This window comes from Protopterus annectens, chromosome 1.part0 (genome assembly GCF_019279795.1).
Source record: "Protopterus annectens isolate FY-2018-M chromosome 1.part0, PAN1.0, whole genome shotgun sequence".
Lineage (NCBI taxonomy): Eukaryota > Metazoa > Chordata > Ceratodontiformes > Protopteridae > Protopterus > Protopterus annectens.
Window position 1 is genome coordinate 1,750,026,375 of NC_056725.1, and position 19,691 is coordinate 1,750,046,065.

Below are 19,691 nucleotides of genomic sequence, written 5' to 3' on the forward strand. Positions count from 1 at the left end.
GACTTTCGCAGAATGTTTATATTTTTGTCTCATATTTTTGTTCCATTTTTCATAAAATTGTAGTTTTCTGGCAAATTATTGGCAAATAATTAAAGAGTTAAGTTAGAAAATAATGACAGTCATTTCAGTTCCAGATGTTATACCCTTCAGAAAATTCACGCTAATGCAAAAGCTTTCTAAGGTTGTAAGACTAATATTTAAAAAAAATGCCCCTATTTTTGGGCCTTTGTCTCACTTTTTGTATGGCTTTAAGCAGATTCCTGGCTCTAAGAGGTTGAGAGGTATGGCCCCGATATTTTTACGTACATTTCTTAGAGGTGCCCTGTTAGCACACGTGGCTATGTCCTATGATAGAATTATTGGGCTACTTTGTCCTGTGATGCTATTTAAATGCTGCTCATTTTCACCAGCTGCTGTGAGCATTAATATTTTAATTACTAATGTAAATGTACTATACTAACCATAAAACTGTTAGTGCTTTACCATTTAAACTGCATTATAAAATGTGATTAAAAAATAGGGAACTCATGAAGATTCTCACGGGAGGCCAAACAGGGAAGGCTGGACAGGAAGCTTAATGAGCTCATGAATGAGGCAGATCTTATGAAACTTAAAAAACATCGACCAAGCTGTTAGCATCGCTGCAGTATTAGCCCTTAACTGACAAGGATGTCTGTGTTTTGGTGTTCCTGTGACACTGATGTCACTTTAAACTGAAAATTGGGCAACAGGAACTTGCAGTTCTAGAAAAAAGAAGAAGCTGCTGAAGGGATAATTCATAATGGATGTCTGTCCTGCCGGTGAGTCTGTGGTGTTTATTATTTTACAATGGTCTTACAAAGCGCAGTTACACATTTCAAGATATGGAGCTTTGTAGCACTTTTACCTGTTAACAAAAAATGAAATAAACCAATGTATGTTAACCACGAACAATAAAAATTAAAAAACACAATAAAAAATGGAGAAATGATAAATATAAGTTAGTACTAGCTCTTTTCTCCTTTTTTATTGTGGTTTTTAATGTTTATTTTACACTTCTGCCTATTGTTTGATTTATTTGTGTTTAGTTAAAAGCACACATCAAAGATCTTTTTAAACAGCATAACTACTTTAATTCAAAAAAGAAAATGTTGAAATAGAAAATGTTATTAGTTTGTTGTATTTTTCAAAACAATGCAGGTAGGCAAATAAAAGCTCCAGATGTGCTTAACAAATGGTTAGAAAGAAAGGACACATGGTTTTCCCAAGCATAATACTGTAAATTGCATCTGACCTGCCGTAGAATAGTAGCATGCTTTCTTGGGGAGACCTAAGACGGAGCTACCTAATGAGAACACACTTTTTGTCATTCTGTCCCACCCACCTAATTCTCATAACTACACAAACCTAAGTATAATGCCTTGTTAATCATAATGATAAGAGGGTCTGTGCTTCACATGCTCACTTGTTAACTAAAAGTGAAAAGCTGATATTTAAACTTGCAGTTAGCTAGACAGAATAAGAGACTAATATAAGTAAATGACTTGATGCTTATACCTTGCCTTGTCCTTACTACAACTTAAGAATGCTATACTCTTAACTCAGTCTTCAGCTCTTACAACAGTCATAATGTGCTTGCTTTGTATGGCAGAGGTGTTCAACCACTGACACAGAGTACATATAAAATGACATCATCGCTGGGCATGAGCTGTTTGCTGTGGTCAAGTTGACAACAAGAGTGAACACTATACAACAGAGTCTGCTGCCCTTTAAAAAACTACTGAGAACCTGAACATGAAGGAGTAATAGTCTGTGTCCTTTCAAAAATACCAGAGATTTATTTTTCTAGTTTTATGAAGTTCATCAGACCAAACACCTGCTAGGTATTGTTTGTAAGCTGTGCACAGGGCTTACAAACTGCAGGTACCATCATTATCACTTGTACTGTCCATGGGAAACCTATTTGGCATTACTGCTCATAGTTTTTTTGTTCCATCCTTAAACAACTGTAAATTATGTCTGACCTGTCTTAGAACAGTAATATGCTTTCTCAGTGAGACGTAAGACGGTTACCTAATGGGAACTCACTCTTTGCCATTCTGTCCCACCACCTGTTCTCATTGACTACTACCTTGGCCTGTTTGGTTTCTGTTCTGCTTCTCCTTTGTCATATCTCATAAAACTCAGTACTTGCCTACTTCCTCCTTCTTCTAATTATCTCATAAAACTCAATACATATGCCCCTTCCCCATGCTTATCTCATAAAGCTCAGTACTTACTTCTCCCTCCTGTGCTTATCCTATAAAATTAAGAACTTATTCCCCCTACCTATACTTATCCCATAAAACTCAAAACTTACACCCCTGCCCCATACTTATCCCATAAAACTCAGAACATACACCCCTCCCCATACTTATCCCATAAAACTCAGAACATACTCCCCTTCCCCATACTTATCCCATGAAACTCAGAACTTCCCCATTCCCATACTTATCCCATAAAACTCAGAACTTACACCCCTCCCCATACTTATTCCATAAAACTCAGAACATACTGCCCCTCCCCATACTTATCCCATGAAACTCAGAACATACTCCCCCTCCCCATACTTATCCCATAAAGCTCAGAACGTACACCCCCTGCCCATACTTATCCCATAAAACTAATAACTTACTCTCCTCTCCATACTTATCCCATAAAACTCTGAACTTACTGCCCTCCCCTTAAGTATCCCATAAAACTCAGAACTTACTCCCCCTCCCCATACTTATACCATAAAACTCAGTACTTATTTCTCCCAACCTGAGCTTAGCCTATAAAACTCAGCATTTACTTACCCCTCCCTGTGCTTATGTCATAAAACGTAGTACTTCCTTTCCTCATGCTTATTCCATAAAACTCAGTAATTACTCCCCCCTCCTTTGATTTCATGGCTTAACTCTCCCTTAACTATCTCAGTTTATTATCCAGCTATCTGACAGTTTTCTTTCTGCCATTTCTTACATATCCTTTAACTCACTGCACTGGCCCATTATGAAAAGACAAACTTGTAGCCCTAGTCTCTTTAATCTCAACTTCTTTGCTCTTAAGATTTCTGGCTAAGCATTATATACACTTCTTTCTGGTCCTTTTCCTCTACTTTCCCCATACTTTCATTCTTAGTCTTCATTTTTGCCTTCCCCTACATATATCTGTGTTATCCATTCTAATGTGCTCTACTTTTTTTTAATTTCTCCAAGTCTTTTAGGTTTCTAATACCATGATAAGAATGGACCCCATCCCTAAGCTAAAGTATGATTAAAGTTCATGAAATTAGTATTGTTTCAATCTTTGATGTCAGCCAGCAGTACTTTTCATAGCATTAACAATGTGCCCAGTAATGACGCCTGCAATTCATATGGAGTTACATGTATTAATAACATACCCAAGTACAACTGTAAATTCTTTTTTTATAAGACCTGTTGCTCCTACTACTATTGAAACTGCCTGGGCATCCTTCCACATTACCCTCATTTCTGCCTGCAAATCCTAGTATTTTATGACTTTGTGTCTCTCTGTATGTAAGACACTGTAGTCACCGGGTGCAGCAATTTCAACAATCAATGCTACTTTTGTCTTCTTTTCATGGGCTACAATATCTGATTTTCTCTCATCTGTTTTTTGAACTGTTGGTAATAGGTGATCCCATGTGATTTAAATGTCATCATTTTCTATGATGCTTTGTGGCTCGTTTCCAATATTTTTCAGCTACTTCAATATTATAATGTTTGCACAATCTCCAGTGCAACAGTCTTGTCACATTATTATTATGCCTGCCAGTATCATCATCATCATCAGCCCCCCTTTTTCCCATTCTCTGCATGGGGTTGGGGTATTGTGTTAACTCTTACCATCACTCTTGATTCAATGCTACACTTCTGCCTTCTTCAACATAGGTTCATAGTTCCATAGTTGTTTACTAGGCTAACGACCACAAGGGCCTTTTTGAGCCTAGCCATGCATCCCAAATCTCTGACAAGTTCTGATACCCTTGATAAGTGTAACCATGGGCCTGGGAGATTAACCATTTACAGGTTACCTCTGCCCATTAGAGACATAAGTGCCAAACCAGAGATGAATTTCTGGTTTCCCATCCAATTGTCCAAGTTGAACTTGAAATGGGTTAAGGAGGAACTCTGTTTTACATGGATGGGGAGCCTGTTCCATAGACAGGGTAGTCTCTGGGATACATACCTATCTCTCCAGCAGGTCCTATTTATATCACAGGCAAGGTTTAAGTCTTTAGAATGGGTAATTCTGGTGCTGTTTTGTGGATATGCAGGAGGTCCATCAGAGTGGGGTCTAGCAATGCACTGTAAGCCAGGCATAGATCTCCCCTCAAAAGCCTGTAGCAGACAGAATACAGAAATAGGGACTTGAGGCAGTCTGCATAGGACATATTACTTATGCCCTGTATTCTTTTAGTGAGGAATCTCTGTGGACATTCCAATTGTTGGATGTGCCTGGTTAGGTACATACCAAAGGGGGTCTGGTGAATGGTGAATACAATGGAACAATGAATTCCTTGGACTTAGATGCCATACCTTTGTTTATAAGTTGCACAACATAGAATGATTTCCTCATCACTGTAGACATGTGAGGATCAAAGCTAGATTACTATCTATGTGTGTGTCCCTAGGTTCCTGACTACTGGGTCAACTTTAAGGGGTGTGTTGTCAATATGATAATTATGAGGGATGGATGATTTCCTAAAGGATACTATTATGCATTTCTTGGCATTTAGTTTTAGTCAATGGCTCTGACACCAACTGCTTGTCTGTTTAAGCCCCTCCTGGAGAGCATTTGTTTCAGTGTGAGATTCAATGACAGCTTCTAATTTGCAGTCATCTGAAAATTTAGTCAGCTAGACACCACTGACATTGGCCTTGACTTCTGAGAGGTAAATGCCAAAAAGGAGCGGTTCAAGGACTGATTCCTAAGGGACTCCACTTGTGACAGGCCTCTTTGTAGAAGTGGACTCCCAGTTCTAACTTCCTGGGTCCTGTCTGTGAGCCAGTTGGCTATCCACAGGATGACATACGAGCTTGTACCTAACCTGTTGTGTTTGTCAACAATATATGAGTGGGGTATTGTGACAAATGCCTTGACCAGATCAAGGTAGGCAGTGTGAACAACTTTGCTGTCATCCATTGCTTTGGTGACCTTCTTGAAGAAGTCCACTAGGTTGCGTAGGCATGATTTGCCCTTGACAAAACCAAACTGGTTGAGTCCAGTGTCTGGAGGTTTACTATATCTCTGTTGATCATCTCCATGATATTTTTTTCCATGGCTTTACATACAAGACTGGTGAGACTTATGGGTCTGTAGTTTCCAGGGCCTGTAGATGGCCCACCTTTGCGCAGAGGGATGATTGTTGCCTTTCTCCATTCATGAGGCACAAAGCCTGTTTGGAGGCTACAGTTAAATAGTAATTCCAGAGGTCCTGATAAGTCATGTTTCATACTATTTAGAAGGCATCCTGGGATATTGTCTGGGCCTATAGATGCGGTGTTCTTGGTCTTAGAGAGTGCATTAAGCACCTGTTCCCTAGTGATAGCAGGGAGAGTTATATTTGATGATATTTCCCGAGGAAAGGCTGAGGGGGAGAGAGGGGTAAATTTGGAGCTGATTTTATCAGCCAGTAGGTTTGCTATATCTTCTGGCTCAGTACAGGCAGCTCCATTTGCAATGAGCTCTGCATGCAATTGTGTATTTCCTTTGAGGTTGTGGACATAGCTAAAGAATGCCTTGTGATTGTCCTCATGCCTGACTGCCGCAGATCTTCTTTCACACAATCCATCCACCTCTTTGCTGGACATCTTCGTGTCCTCTTACATTCTGACCACTGTAATCTGTTCTGTTTGATCTTTTCTGCAATTGGAGCTACTTTGGCTTCTGCTTTTATGTCTTCATTTCTTCGTCTGTTGCACAGTGTGGATCCTACCACCCTTTCAGGCACTTCATTTCCATTAGCTCTTCATCTGCTCTGCCTTTACTGCCCAGGTTTCTGCACTATACAGTAGAACTGGTCATACCACTGCCTTGTACACCATACTTTTCAGCTTCTTTGCATTTTTCTGTCATGGACTACACCTGAAACTCAATGCCAGTTGGCTACAGCCTCTCTGATTCTAGATTTGACCTCTTCATTCAGACTTCCCTTCTCCACCAGCCCTCTCAGATATCTGAAGCTACTTACCTGTTCTACTATCTTCCCTTCTATCTCAATTCTTAGCTTCTTCAGATTTCCCCAATTTTCTGCCATTACCACTGTTTTATCTGTGCTTATTTTCATCCCATGAGCCCTCAGTTTTGCATTCCATTCCTCTATCCTTTGCTGAAGTTCTTGCTCAGAGCCTGCCTGTAATGCTACATCATCTGCATACAGAAACTTTGTTGATCTTTCCCCTCCAACCTGTTTGCTAATGTAGTCTATCACCAGTATGAACAGCAGTGGGCTCAGAGCTGAACCCTGGTGTACACCCCACTCCAACTAGGAACAAAGGTGTTGGAACCATAGGGCGGGGGGGGGGGGGTGTTAAGTGCTCTCCCACTTTTACAGGTCCGGATTGGCACTTCAATAACAATTAAAAAAAAATTTTAATCCAAGGTGCAAGCATCTTCGCATTTAAGGAGGACCATGTGTGCATTGCATGCACGCACGTCAATGTGGATGTAAATTCATTCCGCACTCGTGTGGAATTTAAACTAGCAGTACCGATAAGAGAGAAAGTAAGTAAGTGTGTGTGTGTGTGTGTGTGTGTGTGTGCGTGTGTGCGTGTGTGTGTGTGTGTGTGTGTGTGTAATTTAAATTAGCAGTTCTGTTTGTATGAAAGATAGCATGCGAGTGTGTGTTACTGTGTGAGAGATAAGGTGTGTGTATGTGTGCTGCTGTGTGAGATCAGACAGATGGTAGGTGTGTGCGTGTAATTTAAACTAGTGGTTCCGTTCATTTCTGTATGAGAGAGAAAGTGCAAGTGTGTGTGTTGTGTGAGACAGTAGGAGTGTGTGGAATTTAACCTAGCCGTTAGTCGCTGTATGAAAGAGAAGGTGCGTGTGTGTGTGTGTGTGTGTGTGTGTGTGTGTGTGTGTGTGTGTGTGTGTGTGTGTGTGTGTGTGTGTGTGTGTGTGTGTCACTATGTGAGGGGGTAGGTGTGTGTGTTTAACATACCTCTCAACTCTCTTGATTTAGCTTCATAGTTTTGGTCTATTTCTCATAAAATTTGTGGTTTTCTGGCAAATCAGGGAAGAGAAAGCACTAAACAATAACATCTATATGAGTTTCAGGCTTCATATTGGCATGGCTTTGTTTTACTGTATTAACCCTATGGCTGTTTCATGCAGGAATGGGCATTGCCAGAGAGACTGACATGCATAATGGCTATGGTGTAGTATGCAAATGATGCATGACTGACATGCCATATAGATTTATCTGTGACATCATGCATGCATTGCTTGTTGATTAACACATGTGAGTTGTGAGTGTTCCTGAGACTGTGAGGCTCCAGAGTTAAAGCAGTTAAATGTTAGAATATATCCTTTACAGCTGTAACATGGGCCATGAGGCAAGGATAAGTAACCCTAGGGGTGTAAACAACAGTTGTAAGAAAAATATAGATAAAGGGAGAATACACAGAACTCTACACTGCCAAAGTTCAGAGGATAGACTTTAACTACAAACCTTGATGGTGTGAAAGAAAAAAACCCTACCTCCACAGCAATACCCAGATTTGCTCTGAGTTACTGCACAATGGTACCAACTATACTTAGCCAACAGATATTGCCAACATACTGGCCGACAGATTCAGTGCCAACTTTACCCCTCCCCCCCAAAGGACCAATCACAATACCAGAAGAATGCCAGGCACCCAACATTACTGCAGCCCAGGTTAAAGTTGCATTGTCCAAGGCCAAGAATACAGCTTCCATGGGACCTGATAATATCCCTGGCTGTGTTCTACATGAGCTACAAAATGAACTGGCACCACATCTGTGTGCCCTGTTGAGTCACAGCCTCACCTCAGGCTTTGTCCCTACCAAATGGCGCACTGCTACAGTCATCACTCTCCATAAAGGGGGAGTGACTACAGACCCTGTGAATTATCGCCCCATTAGCCTGACGTGTCCGGTATATAAAGCTATGGAGCGCATCATAATGGACCTGATTAACATAGATATAGGAAATCTCCAAACTCTAGACCCCACGCAGTTTGGCCTTGTGAAAGGGAGATCATGTCTGCTCAACCTGGTTGACTTCTTTGAGTCAGTCACCGGGGCTGTGGATGAAGGTAAGGTAGTGCATACATCCTACCTTGATCTGGCCAAGGCTTTTGATACCATTCCTCACAAGGGAATTATTGATAAACTCACCAAACTAGGCATCAACCCCTATATCACTAGGTGGGTTGCAAATTGGCTCACAGATAGAACACACAGTGTGAAAGTAGTGAACCCCAAGTCAGACTGCTGACTAATCACGAGTGGAGTCCCACAGGGATTAGTCCTGGGTCCTCTCCTGTTCAGCATCTACTTCTAGCAAGTCCAGGACAACACAAAGGGACTCTGGCTGACCAAGTTCGCAGATGACTGCAAGCTAGGAGCCATTATTAACTCTCCAAGGGATGCAGACATCCTACAGAAAGGCCTCAGTGAGACCAATGACTGGTGTCGAAATCATGGCCTTAAGCTTAATGCCAAAAAATGCATTGTCATTCCCTTTGGTAAAAACTTAGTTCCCACTAACTACCACATCAATGGGAGCCCACTGAACACTGAAGGCATTATAAGAGATCTGGCGACGCAGATTGACAGCAACCTCTCCATAGACCACCACATGGCCACTGTTGTCAGAAAGTCCTTCTATGTAGCACATCTCATTACCAAAGGTTTTGCATCCAGGAAGAAAGAGGTCATTGTCCCTCTCTTCTCTTTCCTCATTAGACCAATCATCGAGTATAATGCCCCATTTGGCATGTACCTCACTAGACACCTGCAACAGCTGGACAGTCCACAGAAGTATCTCACGAAGAGGATCCTAGGCATTAAACACATGTCCTACATGGACAGACTCAAAAAACTCCAGCTATTCTCTGAATCATATCATCTACTAAGAGGCAATGTCTGTTTGACTTACAAAGCCATGTCTGACCCAGCTCTGCTAGAAATGCTACATCTAAAGAAATCCCAATCCCTCCGTACCACATGCTTCAGAGACCTCAACCTCATTACCACAATCAACAGAACATGCTGGTGGGACAGGTTCATAACTCAGTGACTGCCCATGCTATGGAATAGACTTCCTATACATGTCAAGCAGAGCACCTCTTCTTGATGAGTGGATGGGAAATAGAAAGTTCACCCCAAGGATCACTCCAGTGGCTCTACTCTACACTGGGAGCTAACGTCTGGTGGCACGATGCCAGGGCACTTCTAAGGCTAGGCTTGTAAAGGCTCCAGGGCCATTAGCCTAGTACACACCTATGAAACTATGAACCTATAAACAAAGCCACTGTGTTGAACAAATAACCAATGGAGTTAAAAAATCCAAAATAACATGAACCTACTGGATGTTCAGGCGCAATTAACCTCACTGTTTTAAAAAAAAAACAACTCACAGATATCAACTATAACAGAGGATAAATGGGATAAATGGACTTATTGGCAGATGTAAATAAAGGACTATGATGTTAGTAGACTGTTACATTTCACATTTGCCTGGAGATTTTGCTATGCTGTTTTGTGCTGTTTAACTGCCTGCACTTGTGAATGCTGTGGCTGGATTAGTGTTTCTTGGAGCAATAATAGAAAGGATCATTCCCTGCTGTACCTTCCCAGTTATCAAAGCATATAATCAATAAATAAATGACACTATTTAAATGCTTTTTCCAACTTGTCATGTGCATTCAGTGTCTGAAAACATCCTGAATTACATTTGTGCCATTCCCTAGTTAAAATTGTACAAATAATCATTTAGTAACTCCATCTTGTCTTTATGTATTCATGTAATCGGTTTATATTTTGATTATGGGGTTGTCCACCAGCAAAGCTCAGCCTTTTAGCTCAATAAATCAAGGTCATAGAAAAATAAATAAATAAATAAGCAATGGAGGCCAAGGACCCCTGAACAGTGACAAATGTTAAACATTGCTCTTATATATTTAAAAATACATTAGAATAAATGGTTTGTCATTAACATGCATTTTCTAAACATATGAAGTCTGAAATTCAAACATTTGTCATTAGGCAGTGACTGCAGTCCTCTGTGATGTATTAGAAAACCACAAATTTTAAGAGGAAAAGACAAAATATGAGAGAAAGTCAGGTATGTTCTGCAGTAAAATCGCCTTTATTCATAAAAAACTGTCCTTTTGTAAACATTACAGTCAAAAAACAAACCAGATTTAATGCTTCTTTCAAATTCAGTTGACCAAATGGTAGCAGTAATACTCAATTCTTGTCTAATTGGCGGGGGAGGGGGGTCTGAGTCTGCCACAGCTTTAGAAATAAGAAATAGATGTTTAGCAGATAATGGAATGGAGCAATATAGGCATAGAAACAGAGGTTTCTCTTTGAGTTTCCTTTCAAAATACTTTTAAAATAGTTTCTTGGCCCTGTGTCTCTTTAGGAAATTAACAATTCTGCAGTATTTGCTGACAATCCTGGATGAATATTCATGCAGACGAGTAAAATGTCAAAATGTTTATTCATGAATTTAGTAAAATGTCACCTGGTGTTGGGTGGGATTTTCTACTGTGAATCGGGGGGGGGGGGGGTTAATATAGTAAAACAAAGCCAGCGGTGCAGTGATACAGCGGTTAGCACTGTCGCCTCACAGCAAAATACTCTATTGTTCAATTCTTGGCTGGGGTGCCTTTTCTTACTAGTCTGCATTCACATGGGTTTCCTCTGGGTGCTCTGGTTTCCTACCACATTCCAAAGATATGCACCTGGAGCCTTTCTCCCAAGCTTTTGCTGAAAATGGGCTCAGTCCCAGTCAGACTTTCCCAGTAAACAAATGTTTAAATATATAAAATATCCTTCAGGAAAATACAAGCTAACACAAATTATGCTATTCTAGCAACGTTCTAAGTTAAAAAGAGCAATATTTCAAATCTGTCCTTATTTTGGGGCATTACACCCCCATTATTTTGGCTTTGTCCAGATTTCTTGCATTAAGAGGTTGAGAGGTATGTGCACTTCTCAACTGTTAAGAATTTTGAAGGATGTCCTGATTTTTGCCTCATATTTTTGGCCTATTCCGCAACATTTGTGATTTTCTGGGAAATCACTTAGGATTGAAATAACTAAATAATGTCATACATTTGAGTTTCAGACTTCATTTCCTTAAGAAAATGCATGCTAAGATCAAAGTTGTTATTCTATCAACTTTCTAAGTCTATATGAGCAATATTTAAAATCTGTCCTTATTTTTGGGCCTTTGTCCCCCATTATTTTAGGCTTTGTCCAGATTTCTTATGCTAAGAAGTTAAGAGGTATGGAGGTATGGAATGTAATGCCCTAGTTAGGAGGGAGGGCAGGTTAGTCAATTAACTTGATTAGGCTTGACCCTGTAACTTGGTTACAGGAGACAAGAGCCTGAATCCTCTGCACTAACTACCAGACCGCTGATGGAATTTTGATCTTCAAGGGAAGAAAGTTTACTGTTGCTCATGCTAAGTCTGTTTTCAATTTGCAACTAACTGTTTTGCTTATCAAATGACAGTCACTGTTTGTGTTGTAGAAATTAAAAGCAGTGTTAGTAGCATAATTGTCTTTTGCGCAGAAGGCTGTGGATTCTAATCCCACACCATGTAGATGGAGTGCTGATATTGCAGTGCCCATTTGATTGCCAATTATTTGGTGCATTTTAAGTGGGGATAGAGATTCTACACTCCTGAATATGTCCTCCTTTGTATGAGATGCCTAGTAACTATGAACTTATTGTTGGGTTGTCATTCATTCCCTATTAACAGCTTACAAATTTTTTTAATGTTTGTTTGTTTGTGTCTTTCGGCTTTTCACGGTTAGGGGTCACCACAGCGGAACTCTGGTCCGCTAATGATTGGCAGTAGATTTTTTACGTGCCGAGATTGCCAGCCCTGACGCACAACCTTCAACAAAGGTACGCCCATTCACACATGCCTCCACACAGAAGACGCGCTAGCTGAGAATCAAACGGCACAACGTCTTGCTGTGAGGCGACAACGCTACCACAATTACCAACTTATGAATTTTTCCGGTTAGGGGTCGCCACAGCGGAACTCCGGTCCGCTAATGATTGGCAGTAGATTTTTTACGTGCCGAGTTTGCCAGCCCTGACGCATAACCTTCAACGAAGGTATGCCCATTCATGCATGCCTCCACACAGAAGATGCACTAGCTGAGAATCGAACGGCACAACATCTTGCTGTGAGGTGACAACGCTACCGCAATTACCAACTTACGAATTTTTTTAATGTAATATAGGCAATTAATTCTTCAAGGGCAGCAGGTACTGAATTTCTATATGAAACATTGAAATGTAAAGTTGTTTGCCAGTAACAGCCTCTTCATTTGTTATAGATCTCTTTAAAGTAGAATTATTCAAATTACTTTTACTTCTGCACAGATTGTACTTATTTAGTGATACTGGTGGATTGTAATGACAGAAGTCTGAGTGCCCTTTTATGGTTGAAATGTTCTGAAATGGGTAGATTTGTCATTGGTTCATACATTTTGTTTCATTGCTTATTAAAACAATGTTTAAGATTTCAAATTTAAAACACATTCTAATAAGTGATGTTGTATTATACAAGGAATATAATTTAATACAATCAGGAAGGTGAATCAAAGAACACATCATGTATGCATGACCCTAAAAATGTGTGCAAGGAGTCTATGGTTTGAAAACAGCCGAAAGGTAAACTTAATCCTCCACTGGCCAGATAAGTTTGCTATGAATGTGGGTTTTCATGCTGTTTCAATGAATGTGAGTTTCAAGGGTAGAGAAGTTTATTGCGCATGCTAAGTCTGTTTTCATTGTGAGACTGTAGTGTTTGGTTAGCAAATGGCTATCTGTGCTTGTGCTATTTTATTTTAATATCTGTAATCATTGTAGAAGTAAATAAGAAACAGTATGCACATTGACAGGTAACTGGGGAGAAATAGCTAAGTAATGGAACACTGAAGTGGTTGGGGAGGGGGCTGCTGCTGAGGGTGTAGGGGGTTGTTTCAGGAGGAGCTGTTCTTGGGGGCCTTGATTTCACCATTATCTGGTTCTGGTATTTTGCATTATTTACCAAAAACCATCTGAAGTTAGAATGAAACAATGAAGAGTCAGGTGTAAAAAATGAGAGCTTTTGTTCGTGGTTAGTAGTAAAGGAATGAAAGCTTATTATTTTACAACTGACACTTCATTGCTTCATTCCAGCTTCTGGTATTTTATGGTTTTCACTGTTACTTACTGTTAATTAATAATGGTCATATTGTTGAACATGCTAGTGCAGTTCTGTGGATTGTGGATCTCAGCTGAATTGGCAGCAGCCCACCCAGGTGCATTCTGGGAAGACATTTATGAAGTAATAACAGTAAAAATAATAATGACGACAACGACTATGATGGTGATAAAATAAGTCTTAATGCAGGCAAGAAACTGGAATAACTGACTCTGCGGTTACTGTGTTTTCAGAAGTTAATACAGTTTCTTCTTTGCTTTAAGTCTTCTTTTTTCTCATTTTTTAATTACTATAAGTTGGCCTCAGTTCTTTAGATTTTTAAAGTCACGCATGAAGAATTTATTTAAAAGAACAATAAAAAATACTATGCAATTTTTATGCTGCTTATAAAAATGTTATTAAAGCTTCTTCCCTGACTTTAAGCCTTCAGTTAGGTTATTTAATATTATTTTTAAAGTTGCACAGTTTTTGTTGCACTTCTGTTTTATTTAATTGAACAAATGAAAAAAATGCAGCAGGTTGAGCTTGAAAGTGATAAACAGCTTTTGCTCACAACTCTTATATAAATTAAAACCTCATAGCGCAAAGTATAAAGCCAAAAATGTAATGGGTCAGGAAAAAGGTCAAAGGTGCAGAATCAGGGACAGATTTTAAGTATAACATTGTTATCATTTGCTTAGTTGCTAGAATAACAGGTTTTGTATTAGCATGCATTTTCTGAAGGATATGAAGTCTGTCATTATTTAAGTTTTGCAATCCTCATAAATTTGTCAGAAAACAACAAATCCTATGAGGAACAGACCAAAGGTATGACACAATCAGGGACAGTCAAACATATGCCCTTATCTGTCAAGCTCTTTGGGCAAAACTCTGAGAGAAAGAGCGTGAAAGACTCAAAATGATGGGCAAATCTTAAGCTTTACTCTGGTCATGAAAGCAGCGGATGAAGGTAAAACAGTTCACACCACATTACCTTGACCTGGCCAAGCCTTTTAACACAATCCCCTACTCAGGTATAATATAAAATCTGAATAAACTGGGAATAAACTCTTGCATCACTAGATGGACTGCTAACTGGCTCACAGGATGCAAGAGATCAAAATAAGAGAGGCTACTGGATGACTTCCCAAAGGATACTATTATGCATTTCTTGGCATTTAGTTTTAGTCTGTTTAAGCCCCACCTGGAGAGCATTTGTGTCAGTGTGAGATTCAATGACAGCTTCTAATTTGCAGTCATCTGAAAATTTAGTCAGCTAGACACCACTGACATTGGCCTTGACTTCTGAGAGGTAAATGCCAAAAAGGAGCGGTTCAAGGACTGATTCCTAAGGGACTCCACTTGTGACAGGCCTCTTTGTAGAAGTGGACTCCCAGTTCTAACTTCCTGGGTCCTGTCTGTGAGCCAGTTGGCTATCCACCGGGTGACATACGAGCTTGTACCTAACCTCTTGTGTTTGTCAACAATATCTGAGTGGGGTATTGTGACAAATGCCTTGGCCAGATCAAGGTAGGCAGTGTGAGCAACTTTGCCGTCATCCATTGCTTTGGTGACCTTCTTGAAGAAGTCCACCAGGTTGCGTAGGCATGATCTGCCCTTGACAAAACCAAACTGGTTGAGTCCAGTGTCTGGAGGTTTACTATATCTCTGTTGATCATCTCCATGATAATTTTTTCCATGGCTTTACATACAAGACTGGAGAGACTTATGGGTCTGTAGTTTCCAGGGCTTGTAGATGGCCCACCTTTGTGCAGAAGGATGATTGTTGCCTTTCTCCATTCATGAGGCACGAAGCCTGTTTGGAGGCTACAGTTAAATAGTAATTCCAGAGGTCCTGATAAGTCATGTTTCATACTATTTAGAAGGCATCCTGGGATATTGTCTGGGCCTATAGATGCAGTGTTCTTGGTCTTAGAGAGTGCATTAAGCACCTGTTCCCTAGTGATAGCAGGGAGAGTTATATTTGATGATATTTCCCGAGGAAAGGCTGAGGGGGAGAGAGGGGTAAATTTGGAGCTGAATTTTATCAGCCAGTAGGTTTGCTATATCTTCTGGCTCATTATAGGCAGCTCCATTTGCAATGAGCTCTGCACGCAATTGTGTATTTCCTTTGAGGTTGTGGACATAGCTAAAGAATGCTGCACTAATTCTATCAATGTTTCTGGGACTTTGAACAAATGCAGTACTGCCCAGATCAGCTTTCTTGGGACCTTGTCATATGCTTTCTCCAAGTCTAGGAAAGCCCAGTTGGACTCTCTCCTCATTTCTAGCTTCTTCTCAACTATCTGTCTCACTGCAAACATCTGGTCAGTTGTGCTACTTCCTGATCTGAATCTGAACTGCTCATCTTCTGTCTTACATTCTACTACTCTGTGTATCCATTTGTCAATCACCCTCTCCAGCACTTTCATGCAATGTGATAGGAGATTGATGCCTCTATATTACCTACAGTTGTGGATACCCCCTTTGTTCTTGTACACTGACATGAATATGCTTATTCTCCAGTCATCTGGGGTCTTCCTTTCTTTCCACACTGCTACGAGTACCCTCAGGAGCCATTTCTCCCCTATCTCACCCAGCATCTTTATCACATCTGCTGTGACCTCATCTGAGGCTGCTGCTTTTTTTGATTTCATTTTCCTTAGTGCTATTCTTACTTCTTCTAGGGTAGGCTCTCCTTCTTCTCTCCTCGTAGGCTGTTTCTGGGGCAGTACAGCTTTTGTGGGGGTTTCTTCATTCAGAAGCTGCTGGAAATATTCGTTCCATCTGCCTTTGATGTCCCGTGGATTGGTGAGCAGGTTGTTGCTGGCATCCCTTATGAAGGGTGTCTGACTATCTTCTTTATCTTTCTGCCTTTGCCTTTCAACCTGATATAGTTTCTTTGTGCCACCTACTAAGTCACTTTCCAGAAGTTGGTAGAGTGCCTCTGATGCCCTATTCTTTGAATTGCAACTCTTTTCTTAGCTTCTTTGTTAGCCAACCAGTATTCCTTCCTAGCCTGGTTGGTCTTTCCTATTTCCCATTTTTCCTGCACTCCTTCTTTCTTTTGATGACTTCCAGGACTTCAGCATTCCACCATCAGCTTTCTTTATGTACCTTATTTCCATACCTGGCTCGACCACATATCTGTTCTGTAGTCCTAATACATGCTGTTTTGAGGCGCTGCCATTCTTCTTCAACTCCACCTATTTTCTACCTGAGTGCCTTTTCCTTACTAGGAGGAAGTCTAGCAGAGTTGCATGTTGGCTACTCTTGAATATGATCTTGTGACCGTCTCTCTTTCTGAACCTTGTGTTGACTACTATCAAGCCATTTGCCAGACAGAAGTCTAAAATGGCCTCTCCTTCTTTATTCCTGTTGCCCCACCCTAGTGGATCCAGGCAGTCCTCATATCCTGTTCTGTCTGTCCTGATATATTCATGTTGTCTTGCTTTATCCAGTAGGCCCTGCAACTGCTGTCTGAATGCACTCTTTTCCTCACTTTCACAACCCTGCTGTGGGGCATAGACTGGGATTACGAATACTGCCCTATCATTACACTGAAGTCTGATTGACATGAGTCTGTCATTAATTCTGATGATATCCCTCACTACCTTCTGAAGTCTCACTCTTACCACAATTCCCACAACATTTCTAGCCTGTCCCCCTCCTGAGTAGTAGACTCTGGAACACAAGCCAAGTGGCTTTGCTGCACTGCCCTTCCATTTCGTCTCTTGGATACACAGGATGTCCAGCCTCCTCCTTATCACCATGTCATCCACTTCCAAACTCCAGCCTGTTAGTGAACCTATGCTGAGTGTAACAATTATCATTTCATGCTTGGCAGGTTGATTGGTTTTATGTCTAGCTTTCCCCAACATAGCTATCCCAGGTAACTCAGGCTGGGCAACTAGACACCAGCCGGCCAGTAGCTTATTGACCCAGGGCTGTTGGATGGCAGGCACACACTGGCCAATAGGGGCACATACACTCCCTCCCACCATTAGCATGGGACCCTGGCATTGGTTGGAGTAGGCCGGGTCCTCAACCCACTTATCACCGGTAACTACCCATGCTCATTTTGGCAACATTAGTCAACATGACCAAGTCACCTAGAGCCATATTTTACACCATTGAGTGGCTAGCCCTGCCACCGCGCACAGTCTGTTATCAGTGTTCTCTTATCTTGAGGATACTGTGCACCACAGTAGATGCTCAAAGCGGTTAGTCTGTACAACCTTTCTCCCTATTGGCCTTCCAGTATACAGTCCTCTAATTTTAATATTATGTTTCTGTGTGACTCTTCCTCTATCTAATGAGTCTCTAAAACCCTTGGCATCCTGTTAGTGTGACCATTATCTGACTTTACTTTGCTTTCTGCTTTGAGTACAGTTTGTTTCTAAACTGATCCCTGTGCTGAATCCCATAGAATCCATCACAGTACTCAAGCAACCATGCCCATTTCACTTACTATGGCTACATAATTTCATATTAACTTTGAAAATAATTCCATTTTTATAATTATGTAATAACCTGGTATACACAAGGTCTTAAAAAGTATCTGAGATCTTTTATTTATTTATTTATTTGACATTTGCTTACTGGGAAAGTCTGCCTGGGTGAGAAACCCATTTTCAGCGGAGGCCTGGGGAGGAAAGCTCTATAAAATGCAATAGTGTAATAATAGTATACAAAAGAGACACTGTACATAGGTTAACAAAAATTAGTAAAAGGTTGTCCTGGATGTAAAACCAGGTGGTACATAAGCATTGGTTTAAAAAAATACAGTACAAGGACATTGCATATTTGGTCATGCTCTATATTTGTCATGGATTACTTGTTATTGTTGCTTGTTTTTATTTACATAGATGCATATTTACATATGGTGGTAGGTAATTGTAGGTAAGACAGATGAAGTGTATAGTTCTTTTGGTTATATTGAGTAGACTGCGGAAAACAGCTGTGAGAAAAAAGATTGTGGGTGATAGTAGATCAGATACAAATCAGTATAGCATGGCTAGATTTGGGATTAGGTGTTATACAATAATGGAGTGTGGGATAGTGAGATCTGTTAGAGTTTATGCGAGGAATTTAGTAGTATTAATGAAGTAAATATAGGGTTTTCATATGGTGGTACAGCGGTAGAGTTGTTGCCTCACAGCAAGAGGTTCTCCTGTTCGATTCTTGGCTGGAGTGCCTTCTGTGTGGAGTCTGCCTGTCCTCTCCGTAGTTGAGTGGCCTCTGAAAGACATGCATGAATGGGCGTGCCTTTGCTGAAGGTTGGGCGTCGGGCTGGCAACTTGGCACCATAAAAAAATCTACTGCCAATCATTAGCGGACCAGAGTTGCGCTGTGGTGACCCCTAACCGGGAAAAGCCGAAAAGATAAACATATGGGTGTGGGATTTATTAATTGCTAATAACAACACATTGCAGTCATAGTGTTAACTGTAATAGCCTTATCCTTTCATAGTGAGCTAAAACGATAGCAGCCACAAGAAGGCAGAAATCTCTCAAAAGAAAGGATTCAGTGCTGGAGTGTCTTCTTGATTTCCCATGGAATCAGTGATCAGGGTGTTCAGTTTCACTGAGCTGATCTCAAGCAGATGACACTTCATTCAATTTAAGCTCAATAAGGTGTAGGAATAACATGCAAGTACGCTGTCATTTCACTGCTACTACTGTAAGATGACACCACAAAGACTGGTTTATTGCCGTAGATCAGAGAGCATACTGCCCAAGCAATGCAGCATTATAAAACTTTGTTATCGTTAAAGTGAAGTGTGCAGAGTTCATACAGCTTTGATGGTAAAGCATGAAAGGGCAAAAGGAATCCACATTCCAAAATGACATACACTGTGTTAATGTATAGTGCAGCTTAAGAAGTTTTGGGTGAAAATTGTGTGTGTGTGTGTGTGTGTGTGTGTGTGTGTGTGTGTGTGTGTGTGTGTGTGTGTGTGTACATACATGCACCTATGTGTAATACCTCTCAACTGCCCAGATTTTTGAAGAATGTCCAGATTTTCACCTCAGATTTTTGGTCTGTTCCTCATAAAATTTGTGGCTTTCTGGCCATTCACTAAGGAATGAAGTCGCTAAATAATGACATACATTTGAGTTTCAGACATCAAAACCTTCAGAAAATACATGCTAATAGAAATCCTGTTATTCTAGCCATTTTCTAAGTTTGTAAGAGTAATATTTAAAATATGTCCCTATTTTTGGACCTTTGTCCCCCTGTTATGTGTGGCTTTGTCCAGAT

General features: G+C 40.5%; 1 protein-coding gene across 1 annotated transcript in view; it reads left to right on the plus strand.

The window, feature by feature from the left end:
• The first annotated feature begins 654 nt into the window (after positions 1–654).
• Positions 655–19,691, plus strand: part of LOC122804848 (cytohesin-4-like) — a 290,854-nt gene continuing 271,817 nt past the window's right edge. The window contains exon 1 of the mRNA XM_044075049.1: positions 655–800. Coding sequence (XP_043930984.1) covers positions 782–800 — 19 coding nt within the window. The 5' untranslated portion in view covers positions 655–781. The remainder of the gene's footprint in view (positions 801–19,691) is intronic.